Source organism: Aulonocara sp. 'chitande type north' Nkhata Bay, linkage group LG7 (genome assembly GCF_057382095.1).
Source record: "Aulonocara sp. 'chitande type north' Nkhata Bay isolate Kocher_YH1m ecotype deep benthic linkage group LG7, A_spYH_male_GT1.1, whole genome shotgun sequence".
Classification (NCBI taxonomy): Eukaryota; Metazoa; Chordata; class Actinopteri; order Cichliformes; family Cichlidae; genus Aulonocara; species Aulonocara sp. 'chitande type north' Nkhata Bay.
The window spans coordinates 3,035,893-3,053,640 of NC_141350.1; the positions used below are offsets into that span (position 1 = coordinate 3,035,893).

The 17,748-nt window shown below is 39.0% G+C and overlaps 2 protein-coding genes across 3 annotated transcripts; both read left to right on the forward strand.

Moving 5' to 3' along the window:
* The first annotated feature begins 3,414 nt into the window (after positions 1-3,414).
* On the forward strand, positions 3,415-4,115 carry LOC147324292 (putative polypeptide N-acetylgalactosaminyltransferase 8). Its single transcript, XM_086297961.1, has 3 exons — positions 3,415-3,473; positions 3,608-3,722; positions 3,897-4,115. The coding sequence occupies exons 1-3, from the start codon at positions 3,415-3,417 to the stop codon at positions 4,113-4,115; spliced, it is 393 nt and encodes a 130-aa protein (XP_086154087.1).
* Positions 4,116-5,702: 1,587 nt separating this feature from the next.
* LOC147324293 (putative polypeptide N-acetylgalactosaminyltransferase 8) lies at positions 5,703-17,581 on the forward strand. Of its 2 annotated transcripts, XM_086297960.1 has the most exons (11): positions 5,703-5,933; positions 6,811-7,060; positions 7,273-7,439; positions 7,526-7,709; positions 7,952-8,149; positions 8,281-8,395; positions 8,490-8,675; positions 13,814-13,951; positions 14,237-14,332; positions 14,412-14,579; positions 14,771-17,581. In XM_086297960.1, the coding sequence occupies exons 1-11, from the start codon at positions 5,756-5,758 to the stop codon at positions 14,903-14,905; spliced, it is 1,815 nt and encodes a 604-aa protein (XP_086154086.1). In that variant the 5' UTR covers positions 5,703-5,755; the 3' UTR covers positions 14,906-17,581. The 2 variants fall into 2 exon arrangements, with proteins under 2 accessions (XP_086154086.1, XP_086154085.1); XM_086297959.1 differs by having other exon boundaries at positions 14,412-17,581.
* The last annotated feature ends 167 nt before the right edge of the window (positions 17,582-17,748 follow it).

Here is a 17,748-nt window from a genome sequence, read left to right on the forward strand (position 1 = left end):
TTCTTCCAGTCAGAGAATGTTGCAGATAATTAAATTTTTGCTTGATGCATAAAGTTAAAAGATTAAAACTAATAAAACAAGTTAAAAAGAGACTTTTCCATTTGATTACATTTTGTATGATGGATTATGTAGAAAAAGTAGAATTGGGCTGAAAGATCTATCGCTTTATCACCTATTCAGGTTGTAAATCATGTTTTTAAAAAGTAACTAAGTAACTAATTACTTTTGAAAATAAGTAATCAGTAAAGTAACGGGATTACTTTTTGGGGGAAGTAATCAGTAATTAGTTACTAATTACTTTTTTCAAGTAACTTGACCAACACTGGTGGGCACTATGGGGGTCATGCTGTACTTTGGCTTTCTGAAGAATGGAAACCAACATAATAATAATAATGGATTAGATTTATATAGCGCTTTTCAAGGCACCCAAAGCGCTTTACAATACCACTATTCATTCACTCTCACATTCACACACTGGTGGGGGAAGCTACAGTTGTAGCCACAGCTGCCCTGGGGCAGACTGACAGAAGCGAGGCTGCCATATCCCCCTCTGGCCAACACCAGTAGGCGGTAGAGTAAAGTGTCTTGCCCAAGGACACAACGACCAGGACAGAGAGCCCAGGGATCGAACCGGCGACCTTCCGGTTACAGATACGCTTCCCAACCCCCTGAGCCACGGTCGCCCTGACATAGAGAGGAGACTGATAAAGAGATAGACACACGGCATTTGAAGAGCTCTTCCGATCTGGAGGAAATGATCAGTAATCTCAGTGATTTAAGTCAGGGGTTAATGTTCCTCATTATTATTATTATTATTATTGCATGATAACCATGGGACTTTAAACCAAATAAAGATACATATGGTAATGCAGTTTGTTAATGACAGATGAAATCAAATTACAACACAGGTCTCTGTCCGTCTTCTATAAATGTGTTTTATACTGTAATTTTAAAACTTTGTTGATGTCTCCAATTTGTTATCGTTTTCAACTGAAGACGATGCACTCAGACGTTTTGAGCAAAAACAGGATGTCATGCAAAAAATGCTGGGAGAGCACAGAGACGAGCAAAGAAAATCTGCAGAGGTCCAACAGTCCAAAAGCAGACATTGAAGCAGACAGAGGATGATGCAAATATCCAAACCCAAAACAAGGAGACCCAAATGAAAAAGTCTGAAAAACTGTTCCCTAACTCGGCCTTGTTCAAGACATGGGGGTAGGATCTCTCTGAGGGTGACCAAAGAGAGGCTCAGAGCCTGTATGAGAAGTATGGGTACAATGTTTATCTGAGCGATCGCCTCCCTCTGGATCGACCTCTTCCAGATACCAGAGATCCTCGGTACAACTTTCATTTTATATGATTTCAATCTTTCATTCTCTCTTCTGTACATACAAAGAAAAAAAATCCAGACAGTTTAGTCCACTCAGTTAATTTCTTGCTCAAATATTTCAAATTTCTAAACAAATACAGTGGTATTTCATATAATTCTTTTTAATGAATAGGTGTTTGAAAAAGAGTTACCCCAAGGACCTGCCAAGTCTCAGTGTGGTGCTCATGTACCTGGATGAAGCCCTGTCTGTTCTCCAAAGAGCCCCGCGCAGCATCATCGACCGCACTCCTAAAAACCTGCTGAAGGAGATAATAATAGTGGACGACAATAGTTCTAATGGTAGGCTGGTTATAAAGAAAGAACATCTGTGACAAAAAAAAGTAATTATAGGGCATGCAGATTATTGTAAGTCAATACAGGCTGTTAACATGTTGTTTTATGTGCACGCCTCTCATTTTCCTTTCCTGTTCACATCTGCCAATTCAAACAAACCATCAAAAGTTGAGTGAAGATCATCATGTCACATGTTTGTGACTAGTTTTCTTGTTTGGACGGCTTATATACATATCTGTGAAAACTGGTGTTCACTCTGTGTTGTAGCATTTTGATGACACCCAGTTTGTGCTCCAGTGGATGATGAGAGTCAAACCTTAAATACTAATCTGTATGCGTAGGTTTACGTCAAAGACTGATTTCTAGAACAACAAAGTGACCAAGTGTTCCAAGCTTTTGCATAATTTAAAAGCTGAACATGGGTGTAGTATTTTAATTGTAAAAGACACCAAGTGCAGGTGACTTCCACTTAATACCAATATTTACCAGCTGCCATTAGGGCTGCCACGATTAGTCGACTAGTCACGATTACGTCAACTATCAAAATCGTCGACGACTGATTTAATAGTCGACACGTCGTTTGACGCTTTGTAAGATCCCAAAAGACGCAGGAATAAGTAGTAGGATTTAAGAGTGTAATAACGGACTGAAACAGAAGATGGCAGCACTGCATGTACAAGGAACCAGCTGCCGTTAAACCCCAAAGAAGAAGAAGAAGAAGAAGAAGCAGCTGTGTCCCAGAATTCATAGCGCGGCCCAGCTCAGTTTCCAACAATGGCGGCAGCTAGTTAGTTTTAATATTACTCTTATTATTCTTTCTGGGTCACAAAATAAACGTTTAACATATTTTCAGGCGAGAATGTAGCTGTGTAAACCTCAAATATCTGCTCAGTTTATCAGGACACCACATATTTTCAAAAGCGCTCCGACGTTTTCGGAGACGTCTGTTACCCACTAGCTCGATAGCGAGCCGGGGGCTAGGCTCACTAGAGCCGTGAGAACACCAGACTCCCAGCAAATCGTCTTCAAACCCACCGCCGTCTTTCACTACTCAGGTTAAACATGACATATGAGTCACTTAGATAACTTAAAAATGTTATTGTTTGGCTTTTTTTAGTATTTTATTTGTTCCTGAGTAAATCTGTTTGGCTGAGATTAAAGTTGAAAAGAGATTTAAGATGCTCGAGAATTTACTCCGGTGTCCTGTTATATTTTAGATAGCAAGGAGTTTATTAAACTCCACTGAAACAATCTGCAAATTTCATTTAAATTTAACAAACTATCATCTTGTCTTTATTTTTAGTTAGCACCTTAAACGCTTAAAGCTGTAAGCTAATGATAGTTATATAAGAGCAGATGCTGCTGGTGCAATAAGCTGTAGTTTTACGTCCAATGGATGATGATCTGATTAGTCGACTAATCGCAAAAATAATCGGTGACTAGTCGACTATCAGAATAATCGTTTGTGGCAGCCCTAGCTGCCATCCAGAAGTCACAATCAAGCATCATGACGTGATTGAAAAGTATTGAACAAGACATCTCACCAGCATTTGAGAAAATTTATTGTGTGAAATTGTATGAACCATTTCCTTTGTTCCCCTCCTTCATACAGGGCTGAACCTCTGCTGACACAGATTAAAGCTGACAGAACTGTGGTGGCTTCCCCGGTGTTTGATAGAGTCAACTTTGATGATCTCAAGGTTACTACATATCATCCCAGTGCACACGCCTTCGACTGGGCTCTGTGGTGCATGTATGAGAGTTTTACACCCGAGTATTACAAACTTAATGACGGTTCACTGCCTGGAAAGTAAGTTCAAGTGAAATCAGCATTTAGCCAATGCAACAGCCTTATTAACTTTATTTTTTTCAATCTAACTGGTTTATTAAATATTGTTATATCAGTATACAGCTGTAAAATATGGTTCTCTTCTTTGACTTTAGGAGTCCATCTGTCATGGGGATCCTGGTTGCTGATAGAAAGTTTCTGGGGGAAATTGGAGTCCTTGATGAAGGAATGAAAGTGTATGTTGGAGAAAATGTTGAGCTGGGAATTCGTGTGAGTAAAGATCATAGAGTCATGAAGTTCTCTTTCATGGTAAAGTAACTATGATTTCTGTATTTGTCATCTACTTTTTAAGAAAATGCGTATTGTGGACTATAGTTGTAGTTGCATTTTTTATCCTTGCAAAGTGCAATTTTATAATTTTTAAGTTACACTTTGTTCATGTAGGTATGGACATGTGGAGGCAGTGTTGAAGTTGTTCCATGTTCCAAGATCGCCCACATCGAGAGGGCCCACAAGCCCTACATGCCTGACCTGGGTCCTGCCATGAAGAGAAATGCCCTCAGAGTTGCAGAGATCTGGATGGATGAATACAAGCACAACGTTAACTTGGCTTGGAACATCCCATTTGAGGTGTTTTGTGGCACTGACACAAACAGCAAATGACACTTTCTTTAAGGGATATTTTATTCTTCTATTATTCTGACAACGCCACCTAGGGGAATTTCACCCCCAGGAAATATATATTTAAGAAAAATAGATAAAAGGAATAAAAAGAGGCCGCACACATTCAAGGATGCACACCGAGGCAGCACGACACTCGGGCAGAGGATCACTCCAGCCCGATCACAGAGGCGTGGGTACAAGCAGCAATCCAGAATAAAATAAAACCAGGTGAACCAGAAAAAGGTAAGCCTACTTAATAAAAACAGTTTCACGACAAGACAAGACAAGACAGCAGGCTCCACTGAGGAGGAGCCCTCACAACAGCAGCTGGGAAGGTGTTTCACTCTTCCGATTGAGGTCGGGCAGTTTGCCACAGAGATGTGAAGGCAGCAATCAAACCCTAAAACAACAGATAAATATAACCTTAGCCTCCGGTAATTGTGAATGCTAATAAAAGTAGTTTTAACGGCTTACCCCAGGACCAGAGGCGCTATACTCTCACTGGTGGAGATAACTCGAACACCCCTCTCCGCAACGCCGGGATAAAACAGAAACTACAATAAGCCACAAAAACTATATTACTACAGATTCTAGTACTCGGAAACTTTGAGGCTGTCAGAAAATATGAAATAGAATTACACAGTTGTGAAATCTTAGCAGGGTCTCGCCAAGTATATGTCTTTACTATGGTGGCATGAGTTGCACTGCATTTACCCACAACACCATACCTCATGCAGCCACACATGCACACCCTGTACAACAAATCCATTTTACTTCACATATTCTATCCCGGTGCACATAAAAGTAAAATTCATAGGAAATATGGAAACGTCTTTGCCACGCTTTTCTGCAAAACATCTATTATGACAGTTAACGGATTATTGCTTACTTGGTTTGTTCTGTGAAGAGGTTTAAGTTTTATAAGCCTGGTTGATGATCCTGAGGGAGAGTTTGAGATGGCACTGTAGGATTAAGTGCTGGCTAGTAGACTAAGAGCCATGGAGTTGTAAGTTTGCATTTTGCAGCTTTCTTATTTTGTGGTTCATACCACCAACCTGCCTTGTTGTCAGCATCTGTAAATAAATTGCATGTTGGGTGAAGAGAATTCCTGCTTCCAGGTGTTCGTCCTTCACTGAGGTGCTATTACAATAACCATCTGACCTTTCTTTTTATTTTCACACACATTTTATTGCTTTACTGTGTTCAACTTTTGGTTGAGAGAAAGAAGAGAGAAAAATAGAAATGGACAACAAGCATAATCTTATCTGTAATATTTAATGCTTCAAGGCTGTCATTTATCCTAAATGTGCTAATATTTTTACATCAATTACAACCACAGTGAATTCATGTAAAAGAAAGGAGGCTGAGTAAGTTTTACAAGCACATGAAATTTACTGTGTGTACTTTGAAACCTTTATTGTTAGCCTGATAACGGTTGTTGGCATCACCTCTGCACCTTTACGTCAGTAAAATGCTATTTAATAGCTGTGTGAGTTTTTTTTCTTTCAGAAATGTTTAAACTTTAAGATAAGATGTGCTTTATTATACAGCTTGAGTTTTAAAGCCTGTTCAAACGGACACAGAAAGCTGAAATGCTGCAGAGGACATAATTACACTGTGATCCTCTGTGAGAAACCACAATGAAGCTAAACATACGAAGAGTTGGAATAATCGGATCATTTCTGTTGTCACTATACATTTTCATCATCTACACAAATAGAAGTTGTACACCCAGAAAATCTATTCCTGAGGGAGTAGCTGATCAAGAACTTTTAAAGAGAAAACTGGAGAGGATCGAACAGACTCTAAACAAACTGAGTGAGTATCAGTTTCAAAGTTCACATTCTCACACGCTGACTTCTTTTCAACATTATTGATAAAGTTACCCTTCAGTGAAATAGCTTAACCTATTATTAGCTATCACATTGTAAAAATCCACCATTCACAAGAAATGTATGTGTGTCAAAAGTAAATGTGTACTCCCAATCTCATGGCTCTCTTTTTATGAATAGTTGCTCTGTTAAGTCATGGTGGTGTTGGTTGGTGGTTGGTCTGGAGGATGTGCTTCCAGTGTAGAGCAAAATGCTATTGGGATTCTACATCGCCACCACCGCTACCATTACCTGAAAGCAGAACTGAATGAGACAGAGCAAGCCAAGACTGCTAACTATAAGGGTTGCAACCAATGAGAAATCTCCTTTCAATGCTTTTTCTTTAATGCTATTCATTGCATAAAAAAAGAATTGTCCACTAAGGTTTCCTGTGTATAGTTTTCTTGGCGAATGTTGCTGTTAAACACAGCTTGGTCCATCTCATATGGTCTTCAAGCATATTCATCCATTTTTCATTTCTATAGACATTGCTTTACCCTGCTCATGTTTTGGTTGTTGTATTTAATCATAACAAATAAGATAAGATAAGATAAGATAAAACTTTATTAATCCCTCGGGTGGGTTCCCCTGGGAAATTCGGTAATATAGATATAAATATGGCCATGATGAAGGTGGTGTTGTACATTTTTTTTCTTTTTCAATGTTAGGAACCCAAAGGGGGAAAGATGCATGCTAGATTTGATCTGTGTGACGAATTTTTGAAGAGCACTTGATAAGTCGAAACAATTCTGCCAATTTCTTCTTTTTTTGCCCCAACAATGAATAACAGTTTTCATCCTTCTGTTTTTTAACCTCCACAAAAGCAAAGCTAACCGAGGTTTTAGGTCAAAAGAATTTCACAAATTCCATTTTACGAAATGTGGACAAAGAAGAAGAGAAGATCGTTATGCCAAAGTTATACCCAAACTCCGTCCTGTTTACCAAGTGGGGCGATGGCCTGACAGAACAAGAGCAGAAGGAAGCTGAAGGTCTGTTTCAGATTTATGGATACAATGCCTTCCTGAGTAACCAGCTGCCACTTGACAGGAAGCTTCAAGACACAAGAGACAGCAGGTACATTTTATTAATGAGATCCATGACGGTCAAGTATTTTTAGTTATTTATTTATTTTCTGCTGCAAATTCCAATGTTGTCATCCTTTGTCCTAGAAGAGCTTAAAACTATCTCACTACTCCCAAGTAAACCTCGAAAAACGGGGCTGGGCTAATGGTCTGTTTGAGCTTACTAAAACATTAATCTAATACACACCATCTCACGCCGTTTAGATGTCTGGCAAAGAAATATCCCAAAGATCTGCCGAGCATCAGTGTGATACTCATCTACATAAATGAGGCCCTGTCTGTCATTAAGAGAGCAATACAAAGTATAATCACCCACACTCCAAAGAAGCTGCTGAAAGAAATCATTCTGGTGGATGACTACAGCAATTACAGTAAGCTTACAAAGATAGTCCTCGCTAATGTCACTCAGTATTTTGAACTACATCAGCTTTGTCACAGATCTCTATTTCAATTCCAGATGACCTTGGAAAACCCTTACAAGACTACATAGATCAAATTAACAAAGAGATGCCCGGATTATTGAAGAAAGTGAGACATACGCAACAAATGGGCTTATCACAGTCCCGGATATCCGGTTGGGAGCATGCCACAGCTGACGTTGTGGCCATTTTAGATGCCCATATTGAAGCCACAGAAGGATGGTAAGTACATGTTTTAACTTTATGGTTTGTTTTTTCCCCCCAGGAAAACAAGAGTAAAGTAGGAAGTCGAGGAACACATCCTCCACCAATGAAGTACCTGTTTCCCTCCTTATTTAATGAATTATTTCTTTTGCTAGCGCTTCAAGTTCAGATAAAAACAGTAATTTTGGATGAAATCTTATGAACAGAAAAATGACATACTGGAAAGTTCTCTTGGTGTCTTATTTGTTCCTCTTCTGCAGGGCAGAACCTTTGCTGGACAGGATCAAAGCTGACAGGACTGTTGTAGTGTCCCCTGTCTTTGATAAGGTCCATTTTGATGACCTACATGTGGAAAGATATATCCCATTTTCTCATGGCTTTGACTGGGCAATGTGGTGCACATACGAGCACTTTAGCTCTGAGTGGGTAAAGAAGATGGATGAATCACAACCGGGGAAGTACGTGAAGCGTGCAAGCAAAGAGGCGATAGAGACAGCATCACAAAATGTATCTCAAGTGACATTGGATTGCAGACAATATAGGTAGAGAATTGTTGGGGAAAAAAACTCATGTGTTGGTTTTTGCACAGGAGTCCCTCTGTTATGGGAATCTTTGCAGCAGACAGAGCTTTTCTTGGAGAAATTGGTGGGCTGGATGGTGGGATGACAGTTTATGGTGGGGAAAATGTTGAACTTGGAATTCGTGTAAGTTATTAGTAATAATATTATAGTCCACGCTTTTAAACTATTTAAGATTGAAGATTTGCCGATCACGGCCGTCTGATCTGTGTCTACTCAGGTGTGGCTGTGCGGAGGAAGTATAGAGGTTGTGCCCTGCTCGAGGATAGCCCACATCGAGAGGGCCCATAAACCATATGCACCTGATCTCAGCCCTGCCATGAGAAGAAATGCTCTGAGGGTGGCAGATATCTGGTTAGATGAATACAAGAAAAATGTATTTATCGCGTGGAACGTCCCACTGGAGGTTTGTATGATGATTTATAATCTAAAGTTTATGTTTAGTATAGAGATGGACCGATCCGATATTACGTATCGGTATCGGTCCGATACTGACGTAAATTACTGGATCGGAGCGAAATAAAAAATGTAATCCGATCCATTAAATATCAAAAAAGCACCTCACAAAACTTGCGACACGCCGTAACTCGCCTCATAACTGTAGCACTTTGGAGCAGTATGCATCATGTGATAGAGCGGTTGTGGCGTGTGAGACCTGTCGGCGGTCTGGTTGAGTATTTGGAGCTTCGCTACCAAACCAGCATTTCACCTCCGAGGAAGTTACCCCAGAGAGAAGTAAAGCAAGTGTGTAAGTTCATCTCTGAATGTTTGTAAAGCATTCCAGCGTTAAGCTTATCAACCGATATATGGAGCGACTGCCTCTCTCTCTCTCTCTTCTGCTGCTACTTCAATGTGAAACTGATCAATGATCAGCTGATCGGCTTTTCTGTCGCGAGTCCGTCTGTCTTGTTTGTTTTTGGCCCACTTCGTGCCAGAAAGAGGAAACCAGCGGCTGAACAACAGCAGCACGTTTAAGCTTGATCAGCTGTTGTTAGAATTTATTTAATATTACTTTCTACTCGAGGATCTTTTTCTACGCAGCTGACGGCTGGTAACTGTGCAGGGGCGGATCTAGCAAAGTTTAGCCAGGGGGGCCGATAGGGCATTAACAGGGAGAAGGGGGCACAAAGACATACTTTTCTTTCTTATTCTCATTTAAAATGTCGAGCTTTTAATAAATAATTATCTGAATCTTACACCCAAAGTTTTAATCTGATGTAAAATGTATAGAAGTCCATAACTGTATATAGTAACTGTTAAGTCTAATATACCCTAGTACAGTACTTTTTCCTTTGGGAAAGTACCATCTCTGCAGTTCTGTTGAAGAAAGATGTTGAATCTATTTAATTATTCTTGAAAAATAATTGATTTCTGTGCATTGTTTTTCACACTGCATCAAATTAAAGTTGATTACATCGATTAAGCATCATGAGGTGGAGGGGGTTCCCTATTTTTTTTTTGCTGGGAGTTTTAGAGCCCGATTAGTTAGGATGCTTACTCTTTAAAATACCAGAATAGGGAGGATGGAGCAGGTTTAAGTTTATTAGATTGATCAGTTTTGCTGAACTATGAAATTTTTTGGGTGCAGTGTATTTTTTGCATACAGGTATAACAGAATAGCTTTAGTGTTTTGTTTTTAACTTGAGTATGAACTTATACAAAAAGCAGCAAGATATTAAAAAACAGTTTTATTGATTAAAAAACACACTATATCGGATTCATATCGGTATCGGCAGATATCCAAATTTGCAATGTTTGTTTCCAGTCTTGTGCTAACATTATGTCAGTTTGGCACAGATTTCCTTATATGGTCACTGCAGACATGAGGAGGCGGGGTTTTCAAGCACTGAGTTCTGATAAGAAAATGGTAGCTAATCAATCGAAAGTGGGCTTTCAGGGAGGGGAGTCTAATGGAAAATATAACATGTTACTTCAGACAAAAGGTGAGGCTGTATAAAGTTATTGGTGGAGTCACCATATAGGACGACACATAGTGTGTAAAAGCCACCAACACTGGTGACTCAGAAACTGGAGAGTTTCAAACCTCATCTGGCATTAAGATCAGTGTGCCACGAGCTTAATGGTATTAGTTTCCATGGTCTGCTGTAGGTGGGGTCTCAAACCCCTACTTGTGGTACTTATAGACGTGAAGAAATATAATGCAATTTGGCCCCTGAAATTTTTTCTTGGATTTGTTTGTTGTTGAGTACAATGTTAAAAATGAGTTAATATGAAGGCAATATGAGCAGAGAAACATGTTGAGGGATTGGCTGTGTTAGTTCAGTGACAGAGTCAAAAACTAATGTGTACACTTATTTCTGCATTTTTATTTTGTTAAATAGAAGCCAAATGATAGCAGAAGTGCTGCTACATGTCTGGCCAGAAAGAGAGGACCAAGTGTTTATTTGCAGGGCTCGCAAAATCGCTAGCCCGACGTCCAGGGGCTAGCGATTTTTCTGTTCGGGCTACCAAAATCCATCTCAGCCCTGCCCATCAGGTTGTCATAGGAAGAAAAAAATATGTCAATGCTTTTGCATTCTTTGGCAAACGTAGCTGTCAGTATGTGACATATTGAAATTGCGTTTGAATTTCCGCTTGTTTTTTGCTTCACTTTCACTTTGCGATGGCGCAAACTGTGAATAGAGAGCGGCAGCTACTGACTGGTGAGTGACAGATTAGTTGCGCACCAGTTCCTCTGACATCGTCTTATCACTCATTAGCTTACTATTCAAACGTGACAAGTGAAATCTCCCGCAGCAAGCTTAAACCTGTGATGCAGGTTGATTGCGCAGAGAATCGCTGATCATTATGCAAGTGCCTGTGTAAAAGCAGATGGATTTACGCAGGTATTTTAGTTCTGCAGAGCCAAATAAGACAGGTCAGGGTGAAGAAGGGACCACCAAAGAAAAGCCGATCACAAAACGGAAAAGATATGACAAATCAGGCTATGAGGCAAAAACAAAAGCGCAGCTTTTTTTGGTTTCATGGACAAAAGAATTTCTGTGGCTGGAATATGACGAGCTAAATAACATCATGTTCTGCCGGGTGTGTCTTGTTTCCCTCGATTTCTGAGTCGACAAGCACCTTTGTTACTGGGACCAGTAATTTTAAGAAAGACCCCATTAGAACCCATGAGAAATGCAAGAAATGCATTATTGCTCAGTCTGCAGTATCTTTCCCAGAACAAACGCCAATTGCAAAAAAACTACTAAAAATAAACCAAGCACAACAAGAAGTCCAGAAGAAACGCAGAAGAAAAGGCTGTTTAGAACAGCGCGATGCTGCAAAGAGTGAACTACCTTTGGCACAATGTAGCAGCCTTTGCAAACAAAGCAAATGATCTTGGTTCCACTTACCTCTTACCCGTGACTTCAGTGGAAATGTCAGATTCAGGATCTGACACAGACTGATTCATGTTCTACACAGTTCTTACAAGTTCATAGAAATTTCTGTTCAATTAGAACCAAATATTTGAGTTGATGATTGTATTCTTTTACAGTTGTTGTAATTTGTGTTTTAACAATTTTTTAAGTCAATCAAAAAATTGTCCTCTTTTTTTTCAGGCTACTTAAATTTATTTTGGGCTACCAAAAACTGAAGAGTGTCTGCCGGAAGGGCTACCAGAGATTTTGAAATTTTGCAAGCCCTGATTTGGTACTTCAATGAAAGACTTCAGTTAGTTAAGAGGGAGGGAAAAAAGTTGTGTTCACGTTTGCAATTTTGTCTTGTTATACAGTATTTGAAAGACTACATTTTCAGAAATATTTGTGAGTGTTTTCTTGTTTGGTTGGTTGGGTTTTTTTGTACTACTTGAACACTAAAGTGTCCCTCACATGACATGACAGTGCCAGCAGGGGCCCACAGCTCATTTAAGTTTGAGACCCACACAAACACAAACTGCAAATCTTGCAAGGCTACTCTAACAGAGTCCAAGGATATAGATATGGACCCGAACATAAGAAAAGTAGGTATCCAATAAAGTTTATTTCTATATGGACAGATCTGGATCATCACAGCTGAGTATGTATAGCCTATATCAGGGGTCAGCAACCTTTAACACCCAAAGAGCCACTTGGACCCGGTTTCCAAGCAAAAGAAAACACTGGGAGCCGCAAATACTTTTTGACACCTAAAATGAAGATAACACTGCATATATTGTTTGTTTGTTTTTTACCTTTATGCTTTGTGTGAACAACTAAAGTAAGTAAGTAAAGTTTATTTGTTAAGCGCTTTTAACAGACAGGCAGTCACAAAGTGCTGTACACAAAGATTAAAATAAACAATACAATCAATAGACATTATACGCAATGTAAAAGATCAAATGTAAATAATGTAAAGAATATAAAATACGTGGATCAACAAAAGGCTTGTTTGAAAAGAAAAGTTTTTAACTGCTTTTTAAAAGAATCCACAGAGCAACTAAGGTGTGCTGCTTGTGAAATCCATGAAGTGCTACAGAGAAAATTACATTTTATTTATGTAATTAACACATTTTGAACTCTTAAAGAAATATAACAAAAGGAAAGCTGAACTACAATGATCCAGCAAACAAAAACTGTTGTGAGCCGCCCCCTCATATCGCCTTTGGGCTTTTGGAGCCTTGACCTGACTTTTAAAAAGTAATTGGAAAAAAAGCACCATGCTGCTAAAAAAAATAGATATTTGCTAATTTCTGCCTAAATATGTATTTTACCTGAGATGTTGAAAAGTGTGTTCATGGAAACATCGTCGGGTCTGCTGTGGTATGTTTACAATGGGACTTCTGCTCCTGAACCTCTGCGCACAGCGTCTGCAAATCGGGGCTGTACGAAGTCACTTTCATCTTTACGAAGGACTGTAAGCTGTCATCTGTAAGGTGTGAGCGCTGTTTGTTTTTAACATAGTTCACAGTGGAGAACAGCTGCTGGCATAATGTGGATCCGAAGATCCATAATTGGCCTACCTGGGGTTGAAAGTCTCGATAAATGCACGTTGTTTCGGCGGGTACACCGGCTTCCGCGAGTGTGATGCTTATTTTGAGCGATGAAAAATAATAAAATATAATTTTATTTTTATATTTCAATATCACAATAATCTTCCAATTTAGAGCTACAAGTTAAAAAAGAACTAAAGACAAATAAAATACACTTCAGCTAAATACTTCTAATTTATTTTCCCAAACCACGCGGAGCCACACTATAAGGACTAAAGAGCCGCATGCGGCTCCGGAGCCGCAGGTTGCCGACCCCTGGCCTATATTATAAATTACTTTATAATGCAAATTAGCTTACACTACCAATTACAAGCTTAAACCGAGGAATGTCTTTCTTCAACTTTTTTTGTACCTGGCATACTATTTGTCCTATTTATTCAGGAGAGATGCTTCCTTTTAGTGGTTGGCTGTTTTGTCCCTAAATATATTGTTCTATTTAAAAGTTCACTGTATAAGTCTATACAATACAATAAAGTCTATACAATATTTTCTTCTTATTGATCAGAAATATCATCAGAAATAAGAATGTTACTGTGGAAATCATGCTTTCTGGTGTGACATCTGACACACAGGATCACGTGGTCGATATTGGTGATGTGTCTCAGAGGAAGGAGCTCAGAGAGACGCTTAAATGTAAACCCTTCAAATGGTACTTGGAAAATGTCTACACCAGTCTGTCAACATGGGATAACATGTTGGGTTATGGTGTGGTAAGTGGCTTTTTAGTTTGCTTTTTGAGCACTTTGTCACAAGGACAAAAATATCTATTAGAGTAAGTTCAAGATAAGAAATGTGGTTGTGTTAAAAGTTCAGTTGTATTTCAGGAGGATTTCCATGATTTAAGACTCTAAATGTGGTAAATTTAAAAAAAAAAAAGTTTAAAAAAACATGTAGTAGCAAAGCCCAGGAGATTTAAATATATATTTTGAGAAACTGTACCCACACAGTGAGTATATGATTCAGTACAAAGCAATTAAGCAATTTTGACACTCCAGTTACGGAACGACCTTCATAAGAGCCACTGTGTGGACCAAGGACCTGTTCCAGGAAATATCCCCATCCTGCATGGATGCAACTTCCAACAACCACAGGTAATGTAGAGTACCAAACTACCAGGATAATAAATATGACTAAAAAATAATCTGAAATTTTTACTTTTCCTTTTAACAGCACTGCTACTACAACACAGATGGTGAAATAATCATTGGGGGGATTACATCTCACAATTATAACAGTGATCGCTGCCTGGTTGATCCAGGCTCTGGAAGTTCTCCCGCCCTGCAGGAGTGTCCACTGGCAAAAACGAATGAACTACACATGCACTGGGACTTCAAACAAGTAAGATCTTGGTCGATAACAATCATGGTAATGTTTAAATGGCGTCCCTGTATAGTGTCTTTTCAGGTGCCACTGGTGGGAGGTGCTAAAGTCAAAAATGTTCAGATGCTCCTACTGACATACTCCAATGTTTTTTTTTACAAACACTTGTTGTGCACTGTTGCCTCATACTTTCTCTCAAACTGTGGCAGGGCCAAGCAATCATAAACAAAGCAACAAACAGATGCCTTGAAATCGCCCAGGGAGCAAACTTTTACTATGAACTCATCATTCAGCAGTGCAGTGGGCAGAGCTGGAGGATCGAGCATCTCGTCACAAGCTTTTAGTGCCGTTTTTAACATGACTGTCTGTTATATTAAAGTGTGTTCAAACTCGATCTCATTTAAAATACATTTCTTTTTTTTAAAAAAAGGTCAAAACCATTTAAGCGTGTTTTTGCAATGACATCGCTGACTACCCTGGAAAATGTTTGCAATTCTACAGTGCTCACTACAAATAACTAGAGTACACATTTTTCTACCTTTCCTGGAGTTTGAACAGTTATGACATAATAATGAACAGCTAATGTGCAAATTCCAGAAATTGACATTTTGAAAAGAGGTTTATTTGATTCATGAAAATATAGTATAATATATCCATATGTTGTGATACAATAATTATGATATAGTGTTGTGCAAAATATTGAAAAACACAGGTGTGCAGGTGCAAGCATTCAAGTTCATTAGACTGGTGTGTCATCTCTTTTTACCCCTTCTATTGTGCAAATAGCCACAAGTAAAAATAGCTTTATTGCTCCGGTTAAATGTAGTCACGACCTGTAGTCTTTGTCAATACACAGATCCACAGATAATACCTTTTAAGAATTATCTTTCACAGAACTGACATTGAACAGTTGCAGCAAGAAAAACAGGAATGCATGATGACTGTACGGCTTGGACGTCACCTGTGAGTGAATAAAAGGGCTCTTGGTCCACTTTATGTAAGTGGACCAAGAGCTAAGCTGTGGGTTTTTTCATGTTTTGACTGGTGTAACAGTAATTTCCCAACTTTAAGGACAAATTAGGTTTTTGTTTTCCTTCTTTTTTGACTGACTATAGATTGACTATAGATTAACGAGCAATTTTAATTTTTTATTTTATTTTAACAAAATTATGAGTGAGGTGATGGTGTGATATGTATCTCAGATGCAGTGGAGGGGTGGTCCAGTGGGTCCTGGTGTGTGGTGTCCTGGCAGGCATTGTGTTATTAAGCCTTCCCTATTTGAGTAACTGCTGGAGCCCAGAGAAGATAGAGAGAACAGGACAGAACTGTTCTAAGCACATATTCAGCTGCAGAGAACAAACAGCTTAAAAAGCAACAGTGAATAAACATGCATTTACCTTGTACTGCTGTGTGCGCCAAATCCTTTGCCACAACAGCCTCACTAAATCAATTAACGTCTGGCTCGAAAGGGAAAAACTATGACCAAAAACAACAATTTGCTGTAAATGTATGCACTCAATTGACTACTAAAAGTCAAATGTAGTCTGGAAGGTTTCTAGGTGTGTAGTTGCCATCAAAGTGAAGCCATTGTTTAAAACTTTGTTGGATGTGACTCATAAATACTTGGAAAAAGGTACAGGAAATAGGGATGTGTTCAGCTGGAGCACCTATTTTTGCACACACCTATGCATGTGCCTCCCTGTCTGGCTATGGACAGAATTTCTAAATGGAATAATGTCACACAAACTCAAGATGAAGTTAAGAAACTTTACAGGTATGTCACTGACACGAAATTTACAGCTCAATTGAAAGATATGGGTGGTCTAAGACATGCTGCTGATAAATGTAACCTGTTTCATAATGGAACCGTAACAACCCTGACAACATTATACTTTTAACCTTGGGTGTGTCTGTGGTTTTTGTTCCAAGACATGCAAAGTATGAAAGACCACAAAGGCAGTTTTGAAAACAACATTAATCAATATTTACACTCTTTCACTGTCAAGCTTTTACATATTAGGATTTAAATTTAAAGAAAGAAAGAAGGATAAAAGAAACATAAACAAAATATCATCTGATCTTTAGAAGGTCTGGAGGATTTGGGTGTGTGTCTGGGAAGGGTTACAAGTTTCAAATACTTTGAAGTTCATCATTCCACACCGATAAAGATTATTCACGAGTGGAAAACAATGTCAGACACATGCCAATCTTCCCAGGACTGGACATCTCAGCAACATCACCAGAAGGTCAAACTGTGCAATGTTCAGAGAAACTGGAAAAGAAATGCACATCGCCGACTCTACAGGGCTCTATTAGAATATTCAAGTTAATGAAAGTATCCAAAGAAAAAGACTGAACAAGACTCGCTTGTTTGGAAGGATTACCAGGAGAAAGCCTCTAAATTCTAAAAAGAACATGGCAGCACAGGCTAGGGTTGGAAAATTGTATCTGAACCACAAGATATCTGCAAAAATGTATTTTGCACACACAAAATCAAACTATGATATTGAGCTATGGTGCACAGTGCCACAATTGGTGAAAATCAAACGCAGCACATAAACTGTCAAGCAGAGTGGTTGATGGGTAACAATTTATTCTTGTTGTGCAGCCACAGGACCTGGGCACTTTGCACTCACTGAGCTGACCAGGAACGCCTCTGTACATCAAGTATTCTAGAGTGAAACGTGAGTCCATCTGTCGGACTTGACCAACAGAGCAATGATGCCAAACACACCAGTCAATCTAAAACAGAATGGCAGAAAAAGCTGTTGCAATGGCCCAGTCAATGTCCAGACCACATTCAAGCCAATTAAAAGGCTGAATGAGCTCTAAAGAAAGCTGCGCACACACAAATGCCCAAGGACTTCAATGAACTGGAGCAATTTTGCAAAGAGGAGTTGGACAAGATTCCTCCATAATGGCATGAGAGGGAAGAATTATTTTAACTTATTGGTGCTAAAAAGTATTGAATTATGGGGTCTACTTAGTTTACACACTGCTTCTGTTATTTTTGAACCAATAACGAGAAGGTATAACAGGTCACATGTTGTTCATCTGGGATTGTAAAATAAAGTTATTTTAAAACCTGAGGAGGACTCGATTATTTTTTATTATTAAGTAAGTAAGTAAAATTTATTTATATAGCACATTTCACAGATAAAAATCACAAAGTGCTTCACAATAAGAT